At 39.1% G+C, this 24,813-nt stretch overlaps 1 protein-coding gene across 4 annotated transcripts in view; it reads left to right on the top strand.

Annotated features, from left to right (window-relative positions):
* The window catches only part of LOC114616628 (solute carrier family 12 member 6), an 88,453-nt gene that overhangs the window by 20,426 nt on the left and 43,214 nt on the right, over window positions 1–24,813 (top strand). For 3 of the 4 annotated variants that reach the window (XM_028762055.1, XM_028762056.1, XM_028762059.1), the window contains one exon: window positions 23,654–23,698. The exons of the other annotated variant lie outside the window; for it this stretch is intronic. In XM_028762055.1, the coding sequence (XP_028617888.1) occupies window positions 23,654–23,698 (45 nt within the window). The remainder of the gene's footprint in view (window positions 1–23,653; window positions 23,699–24,813) is intronic. 4 annotated transcript variants of the gene reach the window in all.

Here is a 24,813-nt window from a genome sequence, read left to right on the forward strand (position 1 = left end):
GAAAGAAAGAAAGAAAGAAAGAAAGAAAGAAAGAAAGAAAGAAAGAAAGAGAACAAAAGAGAAAGAAAGAGAAAAAGAAAAGAAAGAAAGAGGGAAAGAAGGAAGGAAGGAAAGAAAGAAAGAAACTCACTGAAGCCTAATATCTTGTACAGTGAATAGTACTAGTGAAGATACTTCCTTGTTTATTATTTTATTATTTCAAATCCTGATGACTTATGTAGCACCTCCAACCTTTCTTTTTCCTTCTGCATCTGTGTAGCAAGAAAAATATATAGTACATGTTATTAATAAACTTATTTGAACTATAAAATAATTTGAGATAAAGTAGAAATATGAAAATAGGGCTAGGAGGCAGAGGCAGGCGAATTTCTGAGTTCAAGGCTAGCCTTGTCTACAGACTGAGTTCCAGGACAGCCAGGGCTATACAGAGAAACCCTGTCTCGAAAAACCAAAAAAAAAAAAAAAATAGGGCTAATCCAAACTAATTTTTACATAGAATAATTTTAAATGTATTTTATTATCATTAATGTGAATATATTGTACATGCTGTTGGGTTACATAAGCATAAATTGCTGTTGGGGTACATTTTCATAAATTGTACATAAGTAAAATAAGTATAGTCGTTATTGCTGCATGAGATATTAGAAAGTCTGTAGTAGACCCTGCTGGAGTTTCAGAAGGAAAGCAAACCTCCGATTTCTGGAACATCTTCCTTTCTTCCCCTGCACTGTTGTCTCGGCAGCATGCCTGTGGAAACAGCACTACCACGCCTGCATTACCCTCTGTCCCCACACCAGGCTGAGGTTAAGCACCCTGAGACACAGAATGTGTCAGATCATTTGTATCTCAGGGTCCTAAGCTGCTAAACAAACAGTTCAGTGACTAGGCATGGTCTCTCTCAGCCCTACAAGTCACCAAACTTCAGGCCAACTGTGGGACTTTCCTCCTAATGTTCCAAAGGTGTAAATTTTACCAAAGGCAATAAAATGGCTTTAGAGTCAGGGATCTGCCTATGAATCCTAGACCTACTAATTACTCCTAATTAGTAATAGTGACAATTTGTAATAATTAGTACTTGGGTGACTTTCTGCAAGTTGTTTAGCTTCTCTCCTCATTAATAAAACCAATGCCTACTTTACAGGGTGGCTACAAGAACTGTATGGGATAGGTAATTCGTAGATACATGTCTGACATCACACTTACAAATATGAATACCTATTCTTACATTGTGAGTAGTGGTTCATTTAGAAAAAGGAAAAGGTTTGCATAACTGATGTTGGAAGAATATTAAATTGCCTGGAGGGCATTGAAGGTAGGCATCCCAGTAGGGGACCCAAATGATTCTTAAGGGAGGAATGAGAAAAATCATCAAGAATAGAAATAATTTGAAGATATCAGGAGAGAGTTAAGCTCTTATGAGAAACAAAATTTGAGGGAAATCCCAAGGCATGTGGTAAAGAAGAGGTGGGGGAGGAAGTAGGTAGAGACTGGTTATCAAAGCTCTATCCGTTTCATCTCCTCTTTTTGTGGGATACCCCCTCCAGGCTAGTACTTGCCATGGACCACATAATCTGTACTGGACGTGGTGCCTAGTTACTGGTGCTCCCCATTGCATCATTTTGCTAAGTCCTAATGTGCTTGGCCCACTGAGTTTGATAGGAGGATTATTAAACATATTTTTTTTGTCTAGGTATAGTGGTTCAAGCCTATAATCCCAGGCTCAGGCAGGAGGATAATGAGTTTGAAACCAGACTTGTCTCTACAGTGAAGCACGCTCGCTCGCTCGCTCTCTCTCTCTCTCTCTCTCTCTCTCTCACTCACTCTTCCTTTCTTTCTAAATTGGATATTTTATTTATTTACATTTCAAATGCTATCCCCTTTCCCGGTTTCCCCTCTGCAAACCGCTTATCCTATCCCTATCCCCCTTACCCTGCTTCTACTAGGGTGCTCACCCACCCACCCACTCCTGCCTCACCGCCCTAGCATTCCTCTACACTGGGGCATCAAGCACAGGACCAAGGGCCTCCCCTCCCATTGATGCCAGATAAGGCTCCTTCAGTCCTTCCCCTAACTTCTTCGTTGGGGTCCCTGTGCTCAGTCCGATGGTTGGCTGTGAGCATCCTCATCTGTATTGGTCAGGATCTCGCAGAGCTCTTAGGAGACAGCTGTATCAGGCTCCTGTCAGCATGCACTTCTTGGCATTAGCAATAGTGTCTGAGTTTGGTGTCTGCATGTGGGATGGATCCTCAGGTGGGGCAGTCTCTGGATGGCCTTTCCTTCAGTCCCTGTTCCACTCTTTGTCCTTGTGTTTCTTTAGACAACAATTCTGGATTAATATTTTGGAGATGGGTGGGTGGCCCCATCTCTCAACTCGGGGGAAGTATGCCTAACCTCTGGATATGGTCTTGACAGGTTCTACCTCCCCGTTGTGGGGTATTTCAGCTAATGTCATCCCTGTGGGGTCCTGGGAGGCTCCTACTTTCCTGGTGTCTGGGACTTCACCTACAGTTCCCCATCCCACATTGCCAGACACCTCTGTTCAATTTGCTGACACTGTACATCTCCTCCATCTTCTCGAGGCTCTTAAATAAAGAAAAAAATATAAATTATTTTATAGGACTGTTACAGACTTTAACTCTTCATTGCATTTTCTTAATCAGATTTGTATACTACATTTATTTCTTGATTTAAATATTAAGTTCACATAAATATTTTCATTAAATAATTGCTCTAAATCTCCTTGCTCCTCAAATCAGCTTATGGATTAGGTGAATGTGGACTGCCATGTGCGGCTCAGATAGCAGATTGGAGATGTTAAGTAGGATGCAAATAGAGGTCTAAGGGGGTTTCAGAAACGGAAGAATGTAGAAGTGGAGAAAACACCCTCTGTTGTTAGAAACAGCCACTCCGTGGTAACCTGGTAGAAGAGCAGGTGAAAGTTCTGTTAAGTAAAGACTAAATCTTAGTAACTCTCACAAAATACAACTGTTAGCTACATATTAGTTGTATTTGTTACCCATGGAATATTTTTTAAATGGTGGCTTTTGACTATTGTCTTGTTGACTAAAATTAAAATAGATTGAACTAGACAACTACAAATTTTCTGTATAGATTATTTTCTGGAGTGACGATTTTCAGTGAGATGTGCTGGCATACACTTGTATCCCCAGCCTGGGTAACAGCCAGACCTCTGTCTCCGAACATTCCTTTAATCCAGCACTTAGGAGCAGAGGGAGAAGCAGAGGGATCTGTGAATTCAAGGCCAGCTTGATCTACATAGCAAATTCCAGACCAGCCTGGAGACGCTATTGCAAAAGAAATTTTTTAAAAACTTTACTTTTCTCCCTTTCTTTAGTTGGGATTTTTACAAACTGTGAAAGCAGAAACAGATCTGCAGGTTGTAAAATCTGAGTTAAAAGTTTTGGAAGTGGCTGAGTGAGATGTGTTTTTCTACCTCCTACACTACACTCCAGTATTCAGAATTGGAAGAAAGACTTCACATGTCCTGCAAATATCTTCTCAATCATTTTGTCATGACTTTTATTGTACCTAAAAATAAGAATACGGATTTTGGAGTTAGGGAGGTGGCTTAGTGGTTGGAATGCTTGCTCTGAAAGTGTGAGAACTAGAGTTCATATGCCTGCTGGGCATGTCGCCTGCCTGTCTTTCCAGCCTCAGAAGGTAGAGAGCTCCCAGAGTAAGCTGGCTACCAAGACTAACTGCCTTGCTGAGTTCTGGATTTGCCTAAGCAATGTTGGAGTCTTAGACCTCTACATGTATGTACATACACATGCAAACCACAAACCTGCATATACACCACACATACATAGAACATGGAAAAAGAAAAAGGACTATAAATCTGAATGTGTTTCCCTACAGTCTTTGCACCTTGAAACACTTGGACTTGACATGTAACACTCTTCAGACTTTAACATTTGCCCACTCGCTCCCTTTCTACACTGCTTAAGCACTGATTTGTTAGGATTTCTCACTCCCAGGATTTCTTTCTTAGTATCCCAACCCTCACGTACTGTCTGCTACTTTGGCCCCACAAGAGACATACCAGATTGAAGATTGAATGCTATAAAGATAAAAGCTCTATAAAAATACACTTGTAAGTGGGTGTGGTGGCATATGCCTGTAATCTGAGTACTTGGAAGGCTAAGGGAAAAGCCTATATAATGAGGCCCTGTCTCAAAAATTAGAAGCCCCAAATGACCTCATTTGATTTTAAATATTGCTTATTACTTTTATATTATATACTCAATATTTAGTTGTCAGTGAAGAATGTATTATGTATAATTTAGCATATGATTCAACTTTTGAAAACTTATGCCATATTTCCACATTCACCATGAAATTGAAAATTTGAAAGATTTTCAGATTTCAATCCAAATTTGGACATGCAGAGAAAGATTATCCGCTGGTAACCTCTAAAGAAACTAGTATTTTGGGCTGGAGAGATGGCTCAGCGGTTAAGAGCACTGACTGCTCTTCCAGAGGTCCTGAGTTCAATTCCCAGCAACCACATGGTGGCTCACAACCATCCGTAATGGGGTCTGATGCCCTCTTCTGGTGTATCTGATCACAGCAACTGTGTACTCACATTCATAAAATAAATAAATCTTTAAAAAAAAAAAAAAAAAAAGAAACTAGTATTTTTTGGTTTTGACAGGTTGAAAGAGGAACACATTTTACATATAAAATGTTATCAGCATTATAGTAATAATAGCAATTGGCATTGTTAGGCCAGGTGAGTAGCTGAGCCAATGTTAACCCAGGCTCTTAACAATATTGACTTACTTCATTCCCACAACAACCATTGAACCACGGTAGATCAGGAAAATGAGGTGCCAAGAAATCTGGGCTACACAAGCAGATAGTCTCAGATGGAGAGTCGGTACAATAGCAGAGCCTGCCTTCCTCCATGGTACTGTATTCCTGTACCCCACCCCCATACTTTTTTAAACATACTTTAAAATTTTTATTTAATATAAATTAAAATACAATTACATCATTTCCCTTATCCCTTTTCTCTCTCCAAATCTTCCCATGTCCCTTCTCTTCATTCCCACATATATATGTGTGTGTGTGTGTGTTTATATGTGTAGATATCTATACACATGTTATGATAAACACTTTTAAAAACTCTTATACTACTAGGGTGCTGTATTCTTATAGTTACTAATTCTGAGTCTTTATTTCTTTTGTAAATATGAATTCCTCAGAATTTGGTGAAATTTTATTCTTTGTCAAACTTTGGATTGCACTTGAATTGCATTGCTCTTTTATTTGGTATGGAATATTTCCAAATATACTGTATTTTTCTAAATTATGCCAAAAATTGAGAAAACTGAAGAAGTAGGAAGCTTGGCTTAATCTGACTGTTCCAGAGTATCTACCTGTCATATGTAGGCAGGCACACCTTTACCAGTGAGATGGAGACTTAAAGACTAAGGTTAGTGGTAAGATGTAGACAATGTAAAAGAATTAATTTTTAGAATTACTTTAAAATGATAGAAGCTGGGAAGTTGGCCAGTGCGGTAGTATATCTAGCAGAGGGGTCATTTGAACAAGCTCAGGGCCAGCCTGAGCTACAGAGTGAGACCTGTTTCAAAAAGAAAAAAAGAAAAGCAAGAAAAACCTACATGTATTGCTGAAATTATACTAGGTGGTTTTTACTTAAATAAAATAATTTTTTAAAATCCTATTTAAAGAATTTTCATATGGGTGAAACATACACATGGTAAAAATTGAATATGGCACATAAATATGTAGATAAAATGATTTAAATTCAGTAAGCCCCATATATGAGGTGGGTGACCTCATTTCCCTCCCTGTGTTCTTCCTATTGCAGCAGAACCTTTTGTGGAAGAAGATCCTAATGTTAGTGTTAGAAATGTCAGCTCTGGAGCAAGAGTCTAAAAAGCTGTCGCCATCTTTCTCGAAACTCCTTGCTTTTACTCCAGTTTGCTTTTTATCTGAACATCTGTTTTCATTCTCTACATACCATGAAAATTTCACACAACCACATTGAACTCCATTATCTCCAGGTCTGGTCTGTCTCCATGTCTTCTAGGATGGCATGACTGATTGTCCCTGGCTTTGTTTACTCCATTTATCAGTATCTGTCAGCACTCAGGCATATCAACTCTGTGTGTCAACTTGCAGATGCTTGTGATTAAACCTATATATTTTATTTCATTGATTGATGTGCAGAGGGCTAGTTTCAAACTTGTGGCCCTTCTGCTCGGGCCAACAGGTGCTGGGATTTTAGGAATGTACTGCCGTATTTGACATTGTAATTATAGTTTTATTTCTTCAGTTATATTATGAATTGTGAGAAGATGAGAGATAGTCTTAATAAAAGTAGTTTCTATTGCAGGAAATTTCAGACTGGAAAAACGGCGAATTTCCTGTCAGTATCTCTCCTCTCTTGCTGTTTTTTTGTTTTGTTTGGTTTGGTTTAGATCTTTATATTTAGAAATACCAATCTTTTTAAAAAATGTTAGAACTATTTTCCTCAATCATTATTTTATTAATGTTTCATTGAGGTATAGGTGACATAAAACTAACTACATAAATGTACCATTTAATGAGTTTTCACACATGCATGTACTTGTAAAACAATCACCATAATCAAGATAATGAACATTTTCATTACCCACAAAAGTTTCCCTGTGCCCTTTATAATGTACTTTTACCTAATTCCCTGGTTTGCAAGCAACAGCTAGGGTTTTTTTTTTTTCTGACACTATTCACTCGTTTGCATTTATGAGAATTTTATGTGAATAGAATAATAGCATTACTGTCTTCTTTTATACAACATAATTATTTTGATATTTATTCATTCTTGTCAGTATCCTTTGATTCTAATTCTTCTTAACATATTTTTTTTTTGTAGAACTTAGTATTCAAGGGAGTAGTTGAAGACAAGACAATCTATAAACATATAGACTTCACAGCAAATTTGAGGCAGAAGGAGCATTGAACCCAGGAGTTAGAAGCCAATCTGGACAACATAACCAAAATACACACACACAGACACACACACACACTACTCTCCCTACTCCCTGTAATTTCCCTCCCATCTCTGACACTCTCTCTCATCCATCCCAGTCCCTTTCCCAGATTCTTGAATATTGGTTTGGTTTTGTGTCCCACCAAATTTAGCAAGAGCCATCTGTGTGAACATTGCCTTGGAACTATTCCTTAGAGCCTGGTGGAATCACCAGTGGATACACAAATGAAGGCAATAACTCCCTTTCTTCCTGTGTCTATCATTAACAAATACTTTATCCGTGGGGGATGTGGTCCCCTGAGCCCTTTCTCCATCCATACCTGTTACCAGGCCTGAGATATTGAGGTTGTGGTGTCTGTGTCTTTTCCAGAGGATGGCAGTTGTAGTCCTTCTCTCTGTCTTCCAGTTCTTAGATTCTATTCCTGCTTCCATGAAGCTCCCAGAGCCTCACAGAGAATGGTATACAAGTCTTGGTTAGTGCTGAACATTTACCCACTACTTATTCTCAGGAAGTTTGATGCTTTGTCAGTTTAACTTGTAAACAATTTGCAGTTCCCTACTAGGGCTTATGATCTCTACTCTTTGGAGTTCTTGACAGGCAGTACAATACCAGACATCATTCCTTCCTGTGTCACAGGCCACCATATCAATCAGAGCACTTGGTTAACCCCTAACAGTATTGTCACTCTTGTACAAGTAGGCACATCTTGCTTCTTGGTCTTGTAGTTCACAGGGTTTACAGGTGGTGAGACTGTCTTAATTAGAGTTTCCATTGCTGTGAAGGGACACCATGACCAAGGCAACTCTTAGAAAGAACAACATTTAATTGGGGCTGGCTTACAGGTTCTGAGGTTCAGTTCATTATCATCAGACAGAAGCATCCAGGCAGGCATGATGCTGGAGGAGCTGAGAGTGCTACATCTTGTTCCAAATACAAACAGAAGACTGGCTTCCAGGCAGCTAGAAGGGTCTCAAAGCCCACCCCAAAGTGCCACACTTCCTCCAGCAAAGCCACACCCACTCCAACAAGGTCACACCTCCTAACACTGCCACTCTATGGGCCAAGCATATTCAAACCACCACAGAGACTGTTGGTATTTTTTTCTCTCTGAATGCCCTGCCTTCTGCGATTATGGAAGCTAGCCATCAGAGAGGAAGCTTCCAGGTCAGTTCCAACTTGATTTCTCTATTCATGCAATCAATGTGCATAATGTCTTCAGCAATAGTGTCTTGTTATGTAGTTCTGCTGGACAGCCAAAAGGAATGGCAGGAGTTGATCTTGTTTAGGGGTACTCCTGGGGCTCCTATGATTGACAACTCAGTAGGGACACTAGGGTTTTTGTTTAATCATTCACAGCTCCAAGGGAAAATATGTTTTTAAAACTGGCTAAAAGATAGTAGGTTTCTTTTATATATTTGTCCAAATTTTAGTGTGTGTGGGATTAGTCTATAAGCTGAACCACTTTTACTGAATGTTATGTTTCAGAACATGTTCTAGAAAGGTTGACTATTTTCTAAGTTTTAAAAGTTGTTGGTTTTGTAGCCCAAGCTGGCCTTGAACTTGAGATTGTTCTACCCCAGCCTACTGAATATGGATATTACAGCTATAAGCCATCCCACCTCAAAGGTGGTGTTTGCATATATCCCACTGTCTGTCCATTCCTAATTTAGTTTGTACCTCTTTCTCTTTAGCAGAAGTACTCTGGATCTAGTGAATTGTTGGGGATGAGAGAGATAATGGACTCTCAAGGCCCTTTCAGGAAAATATGGCGTAGGATTGATTTGTTTCTCAACAGCTACATGAGAGCCTTTAGTGCCTCAAGATAATATTGAGAATGAAAAAGCTAAAAAGGATATGATTTGTAGAGATCCCTGAGATCTTTGTAGGGGAGTAAGAAAAGCCCTGAGATCTTCCTATCTCTGAGGGTAATAGGTAGATGTGTGATTCAATAAGGTAGATGTGAAGAGAGGTTTCTTCCTGTCCCCCAACAGAGGCCTGTACTTTGTTGTTGTACTGCCTGCTAACAGAAGCAGACACTGAGTTCTTTTCTTCTCTTCTTCTTCCTCATCCTTCTCCCCTTCCCCCTCTTCTTCCTCCTTCTCCTCTCCCTCCCCCTTTAAATTTAAACCTCTGTAAAAGAAATGAATTGATTCATGATTCTGGAAGCTGGAAAGTCCAAGATAAAAGTGTCAGTATAAGGTAAGGGCCTTCCTGACCAAGAGAAGAAAGAAGTGGACCAAACACTTTGTTATAGCAGTCCTGTGTTTACATTAATAATACTAATCCATCCAGGAAGACATTGCCCGTATAGCGTAACACCTGGGCTGAGGTCCATCCTCCCAGTCATGGTGGATCCAGGGTTAAGTTTCTCACACTTGCCTTTCTTCCAGTCTCATTGAAACTATAACAAATGTTTGAATTACATCTTATTTTATAGTAAAGAAGCTAATGTTCATAACATAAAAAAAAAAACGGAATAAATCTCCAAGGCATTATACCAATTGAAACTTGAGGCCAGCCTCAAAAGTCATGCATGAGATTGCATTTCCATTTATTTATTCAGTGTGTGTGTGTGTGTGTGTGTGTTGTATATAGTATACATACACACATGAGTATGTGAACACATGTTACAGTGTACATGTACACGGAAGCCAGTGGATAGCAGGTGTCCGCCATTAGCCTCTACTTTCTTCTATTAAGACAAGGCCTCTTACTGAACATAGAAATACGGTTGCAGCCAGCAAACTTTAGCAATCCCCCCACTCTCTGTTTTCTACAGCATGTGGGTTAGCAGACTTACACGGCCACCCTTATCTTTTTATGAGTGTTGAGGATTTGAAGTCACATCCTCATACTTAAGCAGCATTCACTCTTACCCACTGAGTCATTTCTCCAGCCTTCATATCTATTTTTTATATGGAAAATCAAACTACATTTACTAATCAAACAGTATGTTGGTACATACATACTAAAAAAAATTAACTTCACATATATAGTAGTTGTTTCTAGTTTAATTTCTGTATTTGAAACTTTAGAAACAGATTAAGCAATTAAGTTATTTTAAATCTCTATTTGAGTGTGGGTGGTACAGAGTACAACTTGTGGGAGTATGTGCAGGTGTGTGAGGTCAGAGTACAACTTGCAAGAATAATCTTTTACCATGTGGGTCCCTGGAATCAAGCTCAGGCCATCAGACTTGATGACAAGCACCTTTACCCACTAAGCAGTCTCACTGTCCCAGCAATTACATGGTACAAACAAAGGCATGCACCACTCTGCTCTCATGATTATTTTTAGAGACTGCTGGAGCATCTTTATTTAGCTGGTCCAATCAACTGTTAATTCTAAATGGGTTTTCTCTTGCTGGCTGCCTGGTTTCCCTAGATAGATTGCTTTTTTCTTTTTCACTTCATAAGAGCTTGAGTTCATTTGCTGGCAGATGACAAGTGCTGGCAATCTCAAGAAAACAAGGGTGGGTGCAGGAATTTTTGTCTTAATTGTCTGTCTGTGGCATGGAATCAATAAAGACTTAAAATATCAAAACTGTTCACAGTGTTGTCTTTAATGCCTGTGACTCCAGTTATAGTTTAAATGTTAAATGTCTCCCACAGGATCTGATACTGGGTTTCTAGTTTGTGGCATTATTTTAGGAGGTTATGGAACCTGCGGGTGGAAATTATGGCTGATAGAGTCGGGTCACTGGAAATGAGCCTTTGAAGGTTATAGGCCAGTTCTACTTGTAGCTTGAGCTCTCCGTTTCCTGGTCCACCATGATGTGAGGATCCCCAGCTGCACATGGCCACTGCCATGAACTGACCATCCTTCTCTGTCTTGATGAACTGAAAATGTAACACAAAATCATCCTTTGTTTTCAGTATTTGGTCACAGTCATGCAAAAGTCACTACTACAGAAAATTGGTGCTGGACAGAGCAGTTGTCACTTTAATAAACCTAATCACTAGTTTATAGTTTTTTGAGCTGGTAAGCAGGAAGAATATGGGAAAGTATGGTGCTGTGGACTAGAGAAACCCTTGAATGCTGTAAGCAGAGTTTAATGGGGTGATTGTGATAGGGGTCCGAGGAGCCAAATGGGGAGAGAAGTGTGGCCAATGAAGATGATGTGCATGAGGTCTCAGAAGGAAACAAGGACTCTGGGAAATAGGGATAAAGGCAATTGATGTGTTCTAGCAAAGAATCAGGCTATGTCTTGTCATGTATGTCCTGAAAATTTAAGTGAGGCTGACTTTAAAAGTCATGGGCTAATTAATTTGGTGACAGAAATAAGACTGAATGACATTGAGTTTCATTGAGTTGACATGGTTGTTACTGGCTGCTTGTAGCAAAAAAAAAAAAAAAAAAAGGAATTAAAAATAAAAGGTGGAGCAAGAAAATGTGGAAAACTGTAGTTTGGGAAGGAAAGAAGTGTACACATTTACAGTCATGGAGGGGTAGGTGCAGACAAGCTATAATGTTCAGAAGATTAGTATTAGTACAGTTATAGGAAAGGGGACAATAGGGGCAAGACCCTGTTCATCAAAGGCTTCAGGGAGTCAAAATGCAGACATATTTGAAAGGAGTGGGGAAAGTCTCTGAACAGACCACATTACAACAGGGGTTCCCTTTTGTACCAGGACCACCTAAGGACATGTTTTCCCAGGTTTAGCTGTGCAGGTTTTCCAAGGCAACTGTAGCTGTGCTGAAGGGGAGCAGCTATAATGCAATAGGTAACCAAACCTGTGTCATCCATTTGTGCTGGTTTTGTAGGCATGGGCTTGTAGAAAGTTGATGAGGCCAGGCAATAAGTATCCCTATAGGATGATAGTATTATGGGGACTTTGGAACTAGAAGTGAATGTATTTTGTCTTATAGAGTCCATAAAGGAAAGCCTTGAATGGTCAACAAATGAAGTAAGTTGCCATAGAAACTAGGATGCTGGATATGCCATGGCCTTGGAATGTATACCAAGAAAAACTATGTGTATAGAGTAGAGCTAACACAAGAAAACCCACATGGGTGACCAGTGCAGGGCTAAAGAGGCAGTGATGTTACCGTGTGATATGAATGCTGGACATGGAGTTACAGGTTGTTTGCCTGCTTAATTTTTATTTGATCTAATCTTTGTCAATTTCCTGTTTCTTCCTTTTGTAATGAAAATGTTTAAGTCATTGGTTGGAATCATACAACTTTCTGTTTTATTTTTATAGCAGATCATAGCTTACGAGTTGCGGCGAGTCTCAGACAAGACCATAGTTTTGTATGTTCATTTTACAATATTAGAAATTGAACCTAGTCATGTGTACAAGGCTCACACTCTACCAAGTGATCCTTGTCCTCAGACTCTCAGGAGAGACTTTGGCCTTTTGAACGGTTTGGAGACTGTTAGTATCATGGAGACTTTGGAACTAGAACTAAATGTATTTTGTCTTCTGAGATGACCGTGAACCACAGTATTATGATTTGACTGTGAAATGAGACACACAGGCCTGTATGTTTGAAGACTTGGTCCCAAGCTGGTGGCGCTGTTTCAGAAGACTTTGGAACCTCTGGGATGCATGGATAGATAGTACAGTTGGTCAGTGCAGAGCAAGCCTTTAAGGCCTGAATAGCCCAGCCCCACTTCTGACACAAGTTCTGTTTTCTGGTCCAAAGAGCTGTAAAGTGCCCCAGGCACTTCCTCTGTGATCTCCACCATACCTTCCATACCAGGATGAGCTAAAGCTGAAACTGTACCAAAGCAGACCTTCACATTGTAGGCATTTGGTCACACAAGTGCAAAAGTAGCCAATACAATGCTCTACCTCCTTCTCTCCCCCCACCTTTTTGTTGTTGGAGTTTTTTTGGTTTGTTTTTGTTTTTTGTTTTTTTGAGATAGGGTTTCTCTGTGTAGCCCTGACTATCCTTAAACTCACTATGTAGACCAGGCTGGCCTTGAACTTATCCTCATGAGTGCTGGGATTAAAGGCACGCACTACTACACTCAGCTGCCTCTCCCACCCATTTAAAAACATTTAATTTTTATTTTATGTGCACTGGTGCTTTGCCTGCTTGTATGTCTGTGTGAGGGCGTCGGATCCTAGAGTTATAGACAGTTGTGAGCTGCCATGTGGGTGCTGGGAATTGGACAAGGGGTCTCTGGAAGAACAGCATTAACACCTGGGCCATCTCTCCAGCTCCCTTCTCCCCTTCTTAATAACATCCCCTTCTTAATAACCGTGTAGTTATTAAGTGCATACTTGTTCTTCTAAAGCCACTTTTTTTTTTAAAGCTGAGACCAAAAGAGTCTCCCTATGCAGCCCAAACTGTCCTCAAATTTGTAATCCTCTTACCTCATCTTCCGAAGTAACTAAAATTTCAGGCATGCCACTTATCCTGGTTTGTTTTGTCAACTTGACACAAACCTAAACATATGGGGGGGGGGGGGTGGAGGGAGACTCTTAATTGAGAAAAGGCCTCCTTAAGATTGACCTATAGGCAAACCTGTAGGAAATTTTCTTAATTAGTGATTGATGTGGAAGGGCCCATCCCTTTGTTGGTAGTGACACCCCTGGGCAGTTAGTCCTGATGTGTTTAAGAAAGCAAATGGAGCAAGCTATGAAGAGCAAGCCAGTATGCAGTGCTCCTCCATGGCCTCTGCATTAGTTCTGACTTCCAGGTCCTGTCCTTGAGTCCCTGTCCTGACTTCCTGGGATGATGGACTACAAGCTGTACAATGAAATAAATCCTTTCCTCCCCTTGTCACTTTTGGTTGTGGTGTTCTGTCACAGCAGTAGAAAGCCTAAGACACCTTCGTTCCCAGTTGCATGTTGACTTAGTAGTAACTATGTGCCAGGTAATCTATTGCCATTAGGCAGGCTGAGGTGGGACTATCAGTTGCGTTCAAGAATTCAATACCAGCTTGGGCAACACAGTAGAACCTAGTCTCAGAATAACTCTTACTGTTGACCTGGAGAATGCCTTAGAGATGCTGGGTTTGTTATTGTTTGTTGTTTTTGTTTTGTTGTTGTTATTTGCTTGTTTTTGGCATGTACCACCACTTCCTTGTAGAGATGCTGCTGTTAGCATGGATGAGTTACAGTGACCCAGAGTGGATTTGATGAACCTGCCAGTCTATTGTTCATCTAATTTTCATATTGTTTGCTAAAATTCTGCTTTCATTTTTGAGTTTCACTCAGAATTTTTCAGTTGTTTTCCTTTTCCTTTTTGTATCCAAGATTTTCATAATTCAATCTAAACCCCTCAAACTACCCAGACATGTGCCCTGCTTGTTTTTCTCTGGTTTTGGGACCCTTATTGTTTTCAAGAGTTTTTAAAATCCTATCTACAGCTGACACTGTACAGATTTCATATGATGGTAGTAAGAAAATTCCCCTAGAATCAATTTTTCACAGACTGTATTTTTAGTCATTTCACCTTTATGAATCGTCTTCACATTTTGTTTATTGTTTTTACTTAGGTTGAGTCACAGCTTTCATGGCTGCTTTTAACAAAAGACTTGTCAGAAAGTGAAATATCAGCTTGTATGCTATGAACACAGTATAAATTAAAAATAGATATGTACAAGTATTATTAATCTTGTTAAATACTGTTGCCAATCATGGTCTCTAAGAAAAGGTTAGTAAGTTCTAAAAATGTTCTAACACATTGAAATTATATTTGATAAAGTAATTCTTAGTTTATTGATCTAATAATGTCAAGTTGTTGGTGAGAAGGTAGAATCAACATCCTGAAGCCTAAAAATCACAGGTAAAAATTATCTGACTAGCCAATATGAAATTAATTTAATAAATATTTTAAATGTTTCTTTGTATTTAAATTAATAACTATGAATCTTCCTTATAGAAGCAATGGAAAGTATTAAATAATATAGGTACACTAGCTTGATGACTACACAGAAGCATTTTCTTCTGTGCATTTGTTCTTGGCATTTTCTTTTTCCTTTATCTGGCTTTGGATTGGATTCTGTGACCTTGTGAGCTGCTTCTTCCCATGTTCTGCCATGTCCTTTGGATGGGAGAGGAAGTCCTCTTATCTGAGTACACAGTGTGTCTGAAGAGGTAACAGTAGGGCATCACATGGTTATCTGTGGGTACCATCTAGTTCCTCCTACATATTAGGTAGCTTCTTATGTGATCTGTACTATTACTTCATCAAAGCTTTATATGATAACATTTACCCTATTTCATCTCTTAGTGATGAAGTTACCTACATTAATAATAATTCATTCTTATAATTATACTTATAACCAGTATAATGTAATGGGAAAGTCATAATCCAGGTCAAAATTTATAATTATTATTATCTTATAAACTGGCTGTTTTAAAATATTTCATTAGTTATTTGAGAATTTCATACATATTCACCCATCCTCCTCCAACTATTCACAAATCCACCTCCTCTTCCCTTCCTTGTATCTTTTTTCTTCCCCATCAAATCCAATTTGTGCTGCCCCAATATTCTTGGATATGTGTCCTTCAACTGGAATATGGTCAACCAATCAAGGGCTACACTATGGCCGGGCGGTGATGGTGCACGCCTTTAATCCCAGCACTTGGGAGGCAGAGGCAGGTGGATTTCTGAGTTCGAGGCCAGCCTGGTCTACAGAGTGAGTTCCAGGACAGCCAGGGTTACACAGAGAAACCCAGTCTTGAAAAACCAAAAAAAGAAAAAAAGAAAAAAAGAGCTACACTATTAGAGAAAACTGACCCTTCATCTCTCAGCAGCTAATGATTGTCAACTTCCACTCTGCTAAGAGTGGAGCTTTGTGCCCAGCTCCTCTTGCCATGAGGGGATTTGGTCTAGTTTGGGCTTGTACAGATCATGTGCATCCTGTCCAACCACTATGAGTTCATAAGTCCAGCTGCATGGCTCCTGGTCAACAGATACTGTCTTTTTATAGTCATCTACAGCCTCAGGTTCTTTTTTTTTTTATTGGATGTTTTATTTACATTTCATATGTTATCCCCTTACCCCATCCCCACCCTACCCCGGAACTCCCTATCCCCTCACCCCTCCTCTCTGCGGATGTACCCCTACCTACCCTCCCACTCTCACCTCCCTACTCTCAAATTCCCACCCACTGAGGCTTCCAGCCTTCATGAGACCGCAAGGATCTCTTCTCCCACTATCTGCCAGACAGGGCCCTCCACCCTTACATATACAGCTGAAGCCATGGATCCCTCCCTAAGTGTTCCCAGGCTGGTGGTTTAGACCCTGGGAGCTGTGGTTGGTTGGTATTGTTGCTCTCCTCTTGGGGCCGCAAACCCCCTCAGCTCCAACAGTCTTCACTCTTGTGATAAATATATATATATTTGGGCTGAACATAATAATAATAATAAAAAAGAAATAATACAGATAAACTCTTTGAGTGTTTGTCATATACATAATCTAACAACTATTGTGTATAACCATTGCTGTTATTTTTATACATTTGATTCCAAAACCATTATGACATATATTTATATCATAAATGAATAGACTGACTAAACATCTTATAAAACTGATATGACATCTAAAGAGATAGTAGAGCATCTCTCTGAAAGCTAACATGAATTACTCTTGGAAGTCAGCAAAATGAGATCTGTGAAAGAGTGGATTAGCACAAAGTTTTAAAAAGATACAAATAGCCGGGCGGTGGTGGCGCACGCCTTTAATCCCAGCACTTGGGAGGCAGAGGCAGGCGGATTTCTGAGTTCGAGGCCAGTCTGGTCTACAGAGTGAGTTCCAGGACAGCCAGGGCTACACAGAGAAACCCTGTCTCGAAAACAAACAAACAAACAAAAAACATACAAATATTTTGTCACTTTTATCATTAACCAAAATTGGAAATGATAGGCATATGCCTGCCTAGTAGATATGAATCAGGTAAGAAGACATGAGAGCAAATTCAGTCAGCAAAATTGTATAGCTTCTATCAAATGACTAATCAATGAGTAGCTATTTATAGGTTTATACATTTAAACTGTTCATGTACAAACATATGCTGTAATAGTGGAAATCAGAGCACAGCCACCTTTATATGGGTTCCAGGGATGGAACTCAAATCTTCAAGTTTAGCAGCAAGTATGTTAACCCACTGGATCATCTCATCAGCCTTGTAAATAAATTTTTACAAGCTGTAGCCTTTTCATTTTAATATCTGTCCTGATAACAATGGGTAGAAGTCCTCTGTTTCAACAGTGTCCATTTTATCTAGTTGCTCTCCTTGGAGCCGTATGGCATAAGTCTCCAAGTCAACCAAGGTCTTACACTGGCAGTCTTTTTTTTTTTTTAATTTTTATTTATTTATTATATGTAAGTACACTGTAGCTGTCGTCAGACACCCCACAAGAGGGCATCAGATATCATTGCAAATGGTTGTTAGCCACCATGTGGTTGCTGGGATTTGAACTCGTGACCTCTGGAAGTGCAGTCAGTGCTCTTAACCACTGAGCCATCTCACCAGCCCGCACAGGCAATCTTTTAAGTTTGCTCCCTCAGCTTTTTTTTCCAGAAATACTGGAATAACATTAGTAATGTTTGTAGCTGTATTAGCTGGCTTTATATTTAAGCTGCATGATGTGTCATCCTCTCTGAAGCATGTCGTGAGCCCATACTGTCTTGTGACTTGGGAGACAGGGATTCTGGAAAAACGAACACAGAAAATATTAAAAATAACAAAAGTGAACCTTTGTTTTAGACTTGTGAATGCTGTAAATGAAAACCACAGTCTATCAAAACTATAAGGTGATCCCACCACTCAGGAGGTTGTGAGGTCATCCTGAGCTTCGCAGATCTGTCTGAATCCTGCCCCACCAATCCCCACTATCACCAAATACAGTCCCCCCCAAAGCAAAAATCATCATCATCTAGCCTTTTCTAAATTGTGACATAGTATAACACAAGTCTTCATTTTTTTACATTTATTTATTTTTTTGTCTTTTGGATATAGACTCTTACAATGTATAGCCCAAGCTTCTTCAACTTTGAGATTCTCCTGCTTCATATTTCAGATTATAGGAATATAATCTACCAAGCCTAGCTCATGGTCTTTAAAACGTACAGTTCAGATGTATTAAGTATCTTCACATTGTTCTACAAAAGAGCTTCAGAATGCTTACATTGTGTGAGTCATCGTACAAATCTCCACTATTCTTCCTCACAGCCCTTAGTGACCATCCTTCCTGGTTCTGAGTTTGACTACTTTAAATTTTCAGACATGTAGAGTCATATGATATTTGGCTTTTGTTTCTGTGTGACTGAGTTATTCCATTAGCATGTTCTCAAAGATTCATCTATGCTGTTTGTGCCCAAATTACCTTTCTTTTAAAGGCCAAATATTTAACTGTACATATATATTACATTTAGTTTGTCCATTCAGCAATGGACATTTGAACCGCTTCTCATTAAATGAACTCTTAATATACTTACTAGCTGCAGGGAAACATCACACCTAACCAAAGGTTAGGTGCAAAGAGCTCCAAGCCACTAATCTGTCACCACATAGACTCTCCTACCCGGCTGCCTTGGCAAACGACTGACAGCTGACCTCTTGAGCTAGGTTACTTGTTCTGTTCCAGCCTTCTGTGGTGCTCATACCCAACTCTGACTGCTACTTGTCATCTTCAGTACTTCTGACCTTATTCAGGGTGCCATTTTCTTTTCTGGGATCACCTTAGCTTTCTGACTGTACTCCTTGTACCTCCTCATTACCATGCAGCCTGTTCTTGATAGCAGCTGTGGTGATGCTGTGGAGACATAAAGCCTTCCAGTGGCTTCCTGTCTACTCAAAGTAACTCAAAAGTCATGACTGTGTCCTAGAAGGCCTCATGTGACCCGTGCTTTCTTCACTGCCTGCATTCATCTCATATACCATATTCTGTTGCTCTCTGTTTATGCTGCTGATAACCTGGTTTACTTCTTCACTGAACAGGACAGCTTGAACCTTTGTTCTGAGTGTTTCCTCTATCTGCAGTGTCCTTTTCTTTTTTCTTTAGGACCTTGGGTGTAACTGCTACCTACCTGTGTCCTAACCTCCTATAATAACTATACTGTTCATTCCACTTTAGCACATTACAAGTTCCCAAGTGTACCAAGCTGATTCCCATTTGGTACAGCCTTTCTTCATCCATTCCTCTGCTACAAGCAGTCATTTTCAAGATCGTCACATTTACTTTCTTTCTATACAGGCCTTTATTTTTTTTTTAAGATTTTATTTTTATTATTTTAGTTATGTTTCTTATTCTACATACCTTGGCCAGTTAGTCATCCTCTGTTAGTCTACTACAGATAGAAGCTTCTCAGATGAAAGTTGAGAATTACATTGACCTGTGAGTATAATCATAAGTCATTAGTAATTGGGTTAATACTGTGTCCGTTTGGCAGAATAATAGTAGTAGCTTCTATGACCTATGGTCTGTCTAGCCACACATTCTTGGTCCAATAATAGTGTCAACTGTAGGTTTTATTTTGGGGAGCAGCCTTAGAGTCAGTCAGAAAGTGGTTGGTTACTCCCATGATGTCCAGTCCACTGTTGTACCAGTGGATGTTTCCTGCTAGGCCCATCATTATTGTTTGTAACTGGCAGGATTCATCTCTGGGTATGATTGATGATTTGTTTTTCGGTCTCTTCTGGTAGCATGCATTGTATTCTCTAGCACTATGAAAACTAAGGGGATGAAGCTTCCACCAGCTTGATTTCCCTGTATTCTATGACTCAAATATGGCTTCACTCATCAAGTTCTGAAGGGTTAACCATCTTCTCCATGAGTAGATTTAAGAAACCGCTCTTTGCTTATCCATAAGAAAGCAATTCCTTATGTGATAAAATTTTGTCAAAATAGACATGGTCTCTGACTCCACTTGCAATCTTTGTTCTCTGCCACTTCCGCCGTATCTGGCTATTCCTTCCTTAAGTTTCAAACTTCAAACATGAGGTCAGTATCCAACTACTTCCAGCTCCTATTAGTGATGATGCACTGATTCCCCGTGGGCCATAAATGTTCTCAAAGTTGAGTTCATGGAGAAGATGATTTGAACATTGTTGAAATGATTACTATTTCAGAATAACCTACATCGTTGGTAGAGCAGCAGTGTTATAGTAACGCTTTCACAGTGGCCAAGCTCTAGAATCTGCTTACATGTCTGTTAGCAAATGAGGATAAGGGATTATATAATATACAATGGACTTTAAGTAGCCATATTAAAGAACTGAATTATGTTATTTCTAGGAAAATGGATGTAAGCAGACGTCATCATGTCAAGCAGAATGAGTCAGATTAAGACAGATAGTTTAGGTAGTACTTCGACCTTTTTTTTTTTTTTTTGATTTTTCGAGACAAGGTTTCTCTGTGCAGCCCTGGCTGTCCTGGAACTCACTCTGTAGACCAGGCTGATCTCGAACTCAGAAATCCGCCTGCCTCTGCCTCCCAAGTGCTGGGATTAAAGGCGTGCGCCACCACTGCCCGCCCGACCATTTTTTTAAGACATGAAAGTAGAAAGTGGATTACTAGGGAAGAGATAAAGGGCCAGAGCAGGGTAAAGGAAGAACTTTGGTCATATGAATGAATACAAGAATGAATACAAGAGACATACGCATTAACAAAACACATGGTTTTGTACAATTAATAAACTGCTGAAAGGGATGAAAAGGAAAGCAATGGCAGTGTTTGAGAGGATTCGCTAATTTGAAAAATTCTACGAATTAAGTGGCTACAAAGTGAGATCTTGTTTCCCAAGACAAAACAAAGGAAATGTTGTCAAACAGCATCTTATGCTCCATAGACATTTTTGTGTGAAGAATCAACCTTCACGGATTTCATACTTAAAAGTTGCCATCACCATCCACCCAGCTTTAAGTATGCACTCTGCTAAATGGCAAGATCTTCCACCAGTGAAGAGACTGTAAAGGCTCAGATGATCATGAGCATTCGCTATCAATAGAGTATTTTGTAATCGAGGTACGTATATTGTTTAGGGAACAATGTAATGTGACTGCACACTTCATAGAAACTACAATGTATTATAAATACAAGTTGCATGTGCACTAGGGAACCAGAAACTACAAATTATATGACTGACTTATCATTGTGGTCTGGAACCAACCTCATGATATTTCTGTTCTCAACTATGAGTGTTATTAGGTAAAGAAATTCTCAACAGAACAATAGAAAATAATTATTTTATGGACAATAGTAAAGTAGTAAGGATTCTCATCTATAAAATATCTATAAATAAGCCCCACCCACAAACATTTTTCTCTCTGCTTCCAAAGGTGTGTGACAGATTGAATCCTTGTCTGTTTTTAGATTTCTAAATTTTTTCATTTTTCATATAACATATTTTGATTCTATTTTTTCCTCTCCCCTGTCCTCCCACATCTTCCCTACCTCCCTACCCATCATTTCTACCTCCTTCCTCCAATCCCTTCCTCTCTCAAAAACAAAAAAGAGAAGCCACAAAAGACAAAAAGTGCAAAACCAAAAGAACACAAAACAAAACAAAACACGAGGTCTGATTTGTGCTGAGCATGAGGCCTGCCCAGTAGTTTGGTTGATCTGCCCAGTGTCACTCCATTGGAGAAAACTCGGTTTCCCTTCTCCCAGCATGTGTCCATTTCAGATAGCTTTTTGATTAGGGGTGGGACTTGGTGCGCACCTCCCATTTGCAGTACTGAAATTTTGTCTGGCTGAATTTGTGGAGGCCTTGTGCATGCTTTTATTCAGATGAGAAGATGCATTTTTTAAAAGCTAAAGATTTACTTGCTAATGTGTTGGCCCTAAAGTCATTGAATAGATAAGTTTGGAATTTCTCTTTCCCAAAATCAAATCAAGGAAGAAACTCTCTGAAAATACAACTAAAATATTAATCATTTAAAACTTTAATTGTGGAAATAAGGTATCTACATTATGTCCCTTTTGATGACATTGTATACTAACAGGGATATTGTAATGTATATAAGAAACCAGAATTTTTTTTTTTTTTGGTTTTTTTTCGAGACAGGGTTTCTCTGTGTAGTCCTGGCTGTCCTGGAACTCACTCTGTAGACCAGACTGGCCTCAAACTCAGAAATCCTCCTGTCTCTGCCTCCCAAGTGCTGGGATTAAAGGTGTGCGACACCACCGCCCAGCGAAACCAGACTTTCTTAAGTACTCCTTTTTATTCCTTCTGTCTTGGAGCTCCTTTTGATTATTGCTTACTGAAGTAGTGGAGGTCAAACCCTCTCTAACACTAGCTGTGTCCTACCCCTGGGATCTTTCCTTTAAAGTGTTACATTTAATTACATATGACATATATATAAAGCATGGTGAATATTATTTTCATTTTCTGTAAAATATTGGTAACATTTAGAATATTTACCACTTAACAAAAAAAAACACTGCTACTTTTTTATAGCTTTTTGCTGACAGAATAATTGGAGACAATATATAAAACTTCAATTAGAAATTAATAAAATTCATTGTTCACAGACCCATGATTTAAATTTATTTTCATTCCTTCAGATACTTCAAGGAAGCCAGATGCAATTCAAAGCATCTCAAGAGACTTAATTTGTGAGGAGAGTAGAGCTTAAGGCCGTCTCCATATTCAGCCCTTAATGCTTTTCAAGACCTTAAAATAAGCAAGTGGTTGATGTTAAGTGGTGGTTGTCGATCCCTCATGCATTAGGCATTTGGCCTGTTGTGGCCACTTTCAGATTATTGATGAAACAAGTTTTTATCAAAGCTGCTTAGTCACTAGATCTTCAGCTCACCTTACAGGATTCTGGTAGTAATAGATGCTGTGCTCATGTCATGCCTTTGAATTCCTGCAGAAAATGTAACTCGGGTCACAAGTCCCGAAAGGTTACACTTCTGCTTCACAAACTACTGTTGCCTGATCAGATCTGCATGGTGAATTTCTATTTATTTTTTATTGTGGTAACACATGTAGGACATAAATTTCCTGTGTTAGTCAGTTTTTAAATGTGTATTTCTTGGCAGTTATTATCGACAGTGCTTCCATGCCCTTACTCCTAAATTTCCTGAACTTCACACCGTCCAAACAGTATCTCTGTATATCTAGCAATAATACCCATCCTTCACTCACCCAATCCTGTTAGGCATCATCCTTGTAACTTTTCTTGTGACAAATATTCTGTGTAAATATAATTATATAATAGGTGTTCTTTGTCTGCTTTTTTTCATCAGCATACTGTTTTCGATTTTCAGCTGTATTTTTATAGAGCATGGGTCAGAATTCTATTCTTTTTATGGGAATAATACTGCAGCCTACATGGATAACATGTTTCAATCACTCCTCCATCTCCCGGAGGACAGCTTGGACTGTTTTTGCCTTTTACTCTTATGAATAATGCCACTGGAAACTTGGTTATATATATATATATATCTGAGTCCCCACTTTCAGGGGTTTTGGGGGATAGATGTGGAATTGTTGGGTCATATAGTAATTTGGTGTTTAATGTTGTATAGAAGACTGTGATCATTGTTTTTACAATAGTTTATTCTGGGTTTTTTTTTTTTTACTCTTTTGTTAATGTTCTTTTTAAAAAAGTTTTTGCTTATTACCTTGTTTGACTTTCGTTGCTTGAGTTTTAAATAAATGTTTGTTTTTGTCATTCATTTTTTTTTCTATCCTTTCAATTGTTTGTTTTTCAGACCCGAATCAGAACTCCATCACAGGGGAGCACAGCCAGCTGTTAGGTATCGTATTGCTCTGGGACGTGTCTCTGTAAAGTCACCTCCCTCTTTGTCCCTGCACAGACTACCTACTCCCCTCTGTTGCTATTGTGATTCTTTCACTTTGCTCTTCATCCCACAAGCTTTTCAGTGTTTATTTACAACTTGGTAAGAAGCTACTTTTGTAATTAGTTATCAAAATCAGTTTAATTACATTTTAAAGTTAATTTTACATAATCTGTAGCTAAAAAAAAATCTTAGAACTTCTTTTTCCAGGATAGTATTAAAAAGAAGACATTATCCTCCACACATGTGCTATGGCAGGTTTGCACACAGACACATCATATATACACAAAACTTATTTCAAACTTAAAGTGGATCAAAAGATAGCCAATTAAGTAAAGGCACTTGCCCAGAAAACCTGGTCACCTGAGTTTGGTCCCCAGGGCCCTAGCACATGGTAAGGGAAAGGAGAGAGCCAACTTCACAAAGCCTTCTCTAACCTCCACACTTACACTGTGGCACACACACATACACATCCTGTTAGGAACATGTACAGTAATTAAGATTGTAACATAATGTAATATCTTAGACTTTATAGATATTCTTCTTTTTTATTATGTTGGTGTTGTATCACATTCTAATTACTGGAAGCCACTCAGTTTCTGTGAGATGCTTCCCAGGTAAAGCATATCCCTGACAGCCTGAGTTCGAGTCCTGACACCCACATAGAAGGAGATAACCAACTCTATCAGGCTGCTTTGACTTTCACAGCACACTGCAACATGTGTGCATGCACTCATCATTACCCCATATACAAACAAATAAGATATAATAATAATGTAATTACTGAAAGCCTTCATAGACAACATGGCCTTTAATAACCCATAAAATCGATAGTTCAGTTTCTTACTTATGAAACAAGTTAAAGAAGTTACAGGATTGATTTCCTCTAGGTATTATTTATTGTAGGGAAATTGTTATTTAACATGAATTTCATAAGCTTTCAGATCTTGTAGATTTTAAAACATACACTTGCAACTTGTACTCCTTTCTATAATCAGTGCAGTGGGGAATCCAAGCAGCACAAAAGATCAACATTAAGAAAGTTAATCCTTCAGAGTGTCTCTTCTCTCTAA

This window comes from Grammomys surdaster, unplaced genomic scaffold, assembly GCF_004785775.1.
Source record: "Grammomys surdaster isolate TR1022 unplaced genomic scaffold, NIH_TR_1.0 332765, whole genome shotgun sequence".
NCBI classification, from domain to species: Eukaryota; Metazoa; Chordata; class Mammalia; order Rodentia; family Muridae; genus Grammomys; species Grammomys surdaster.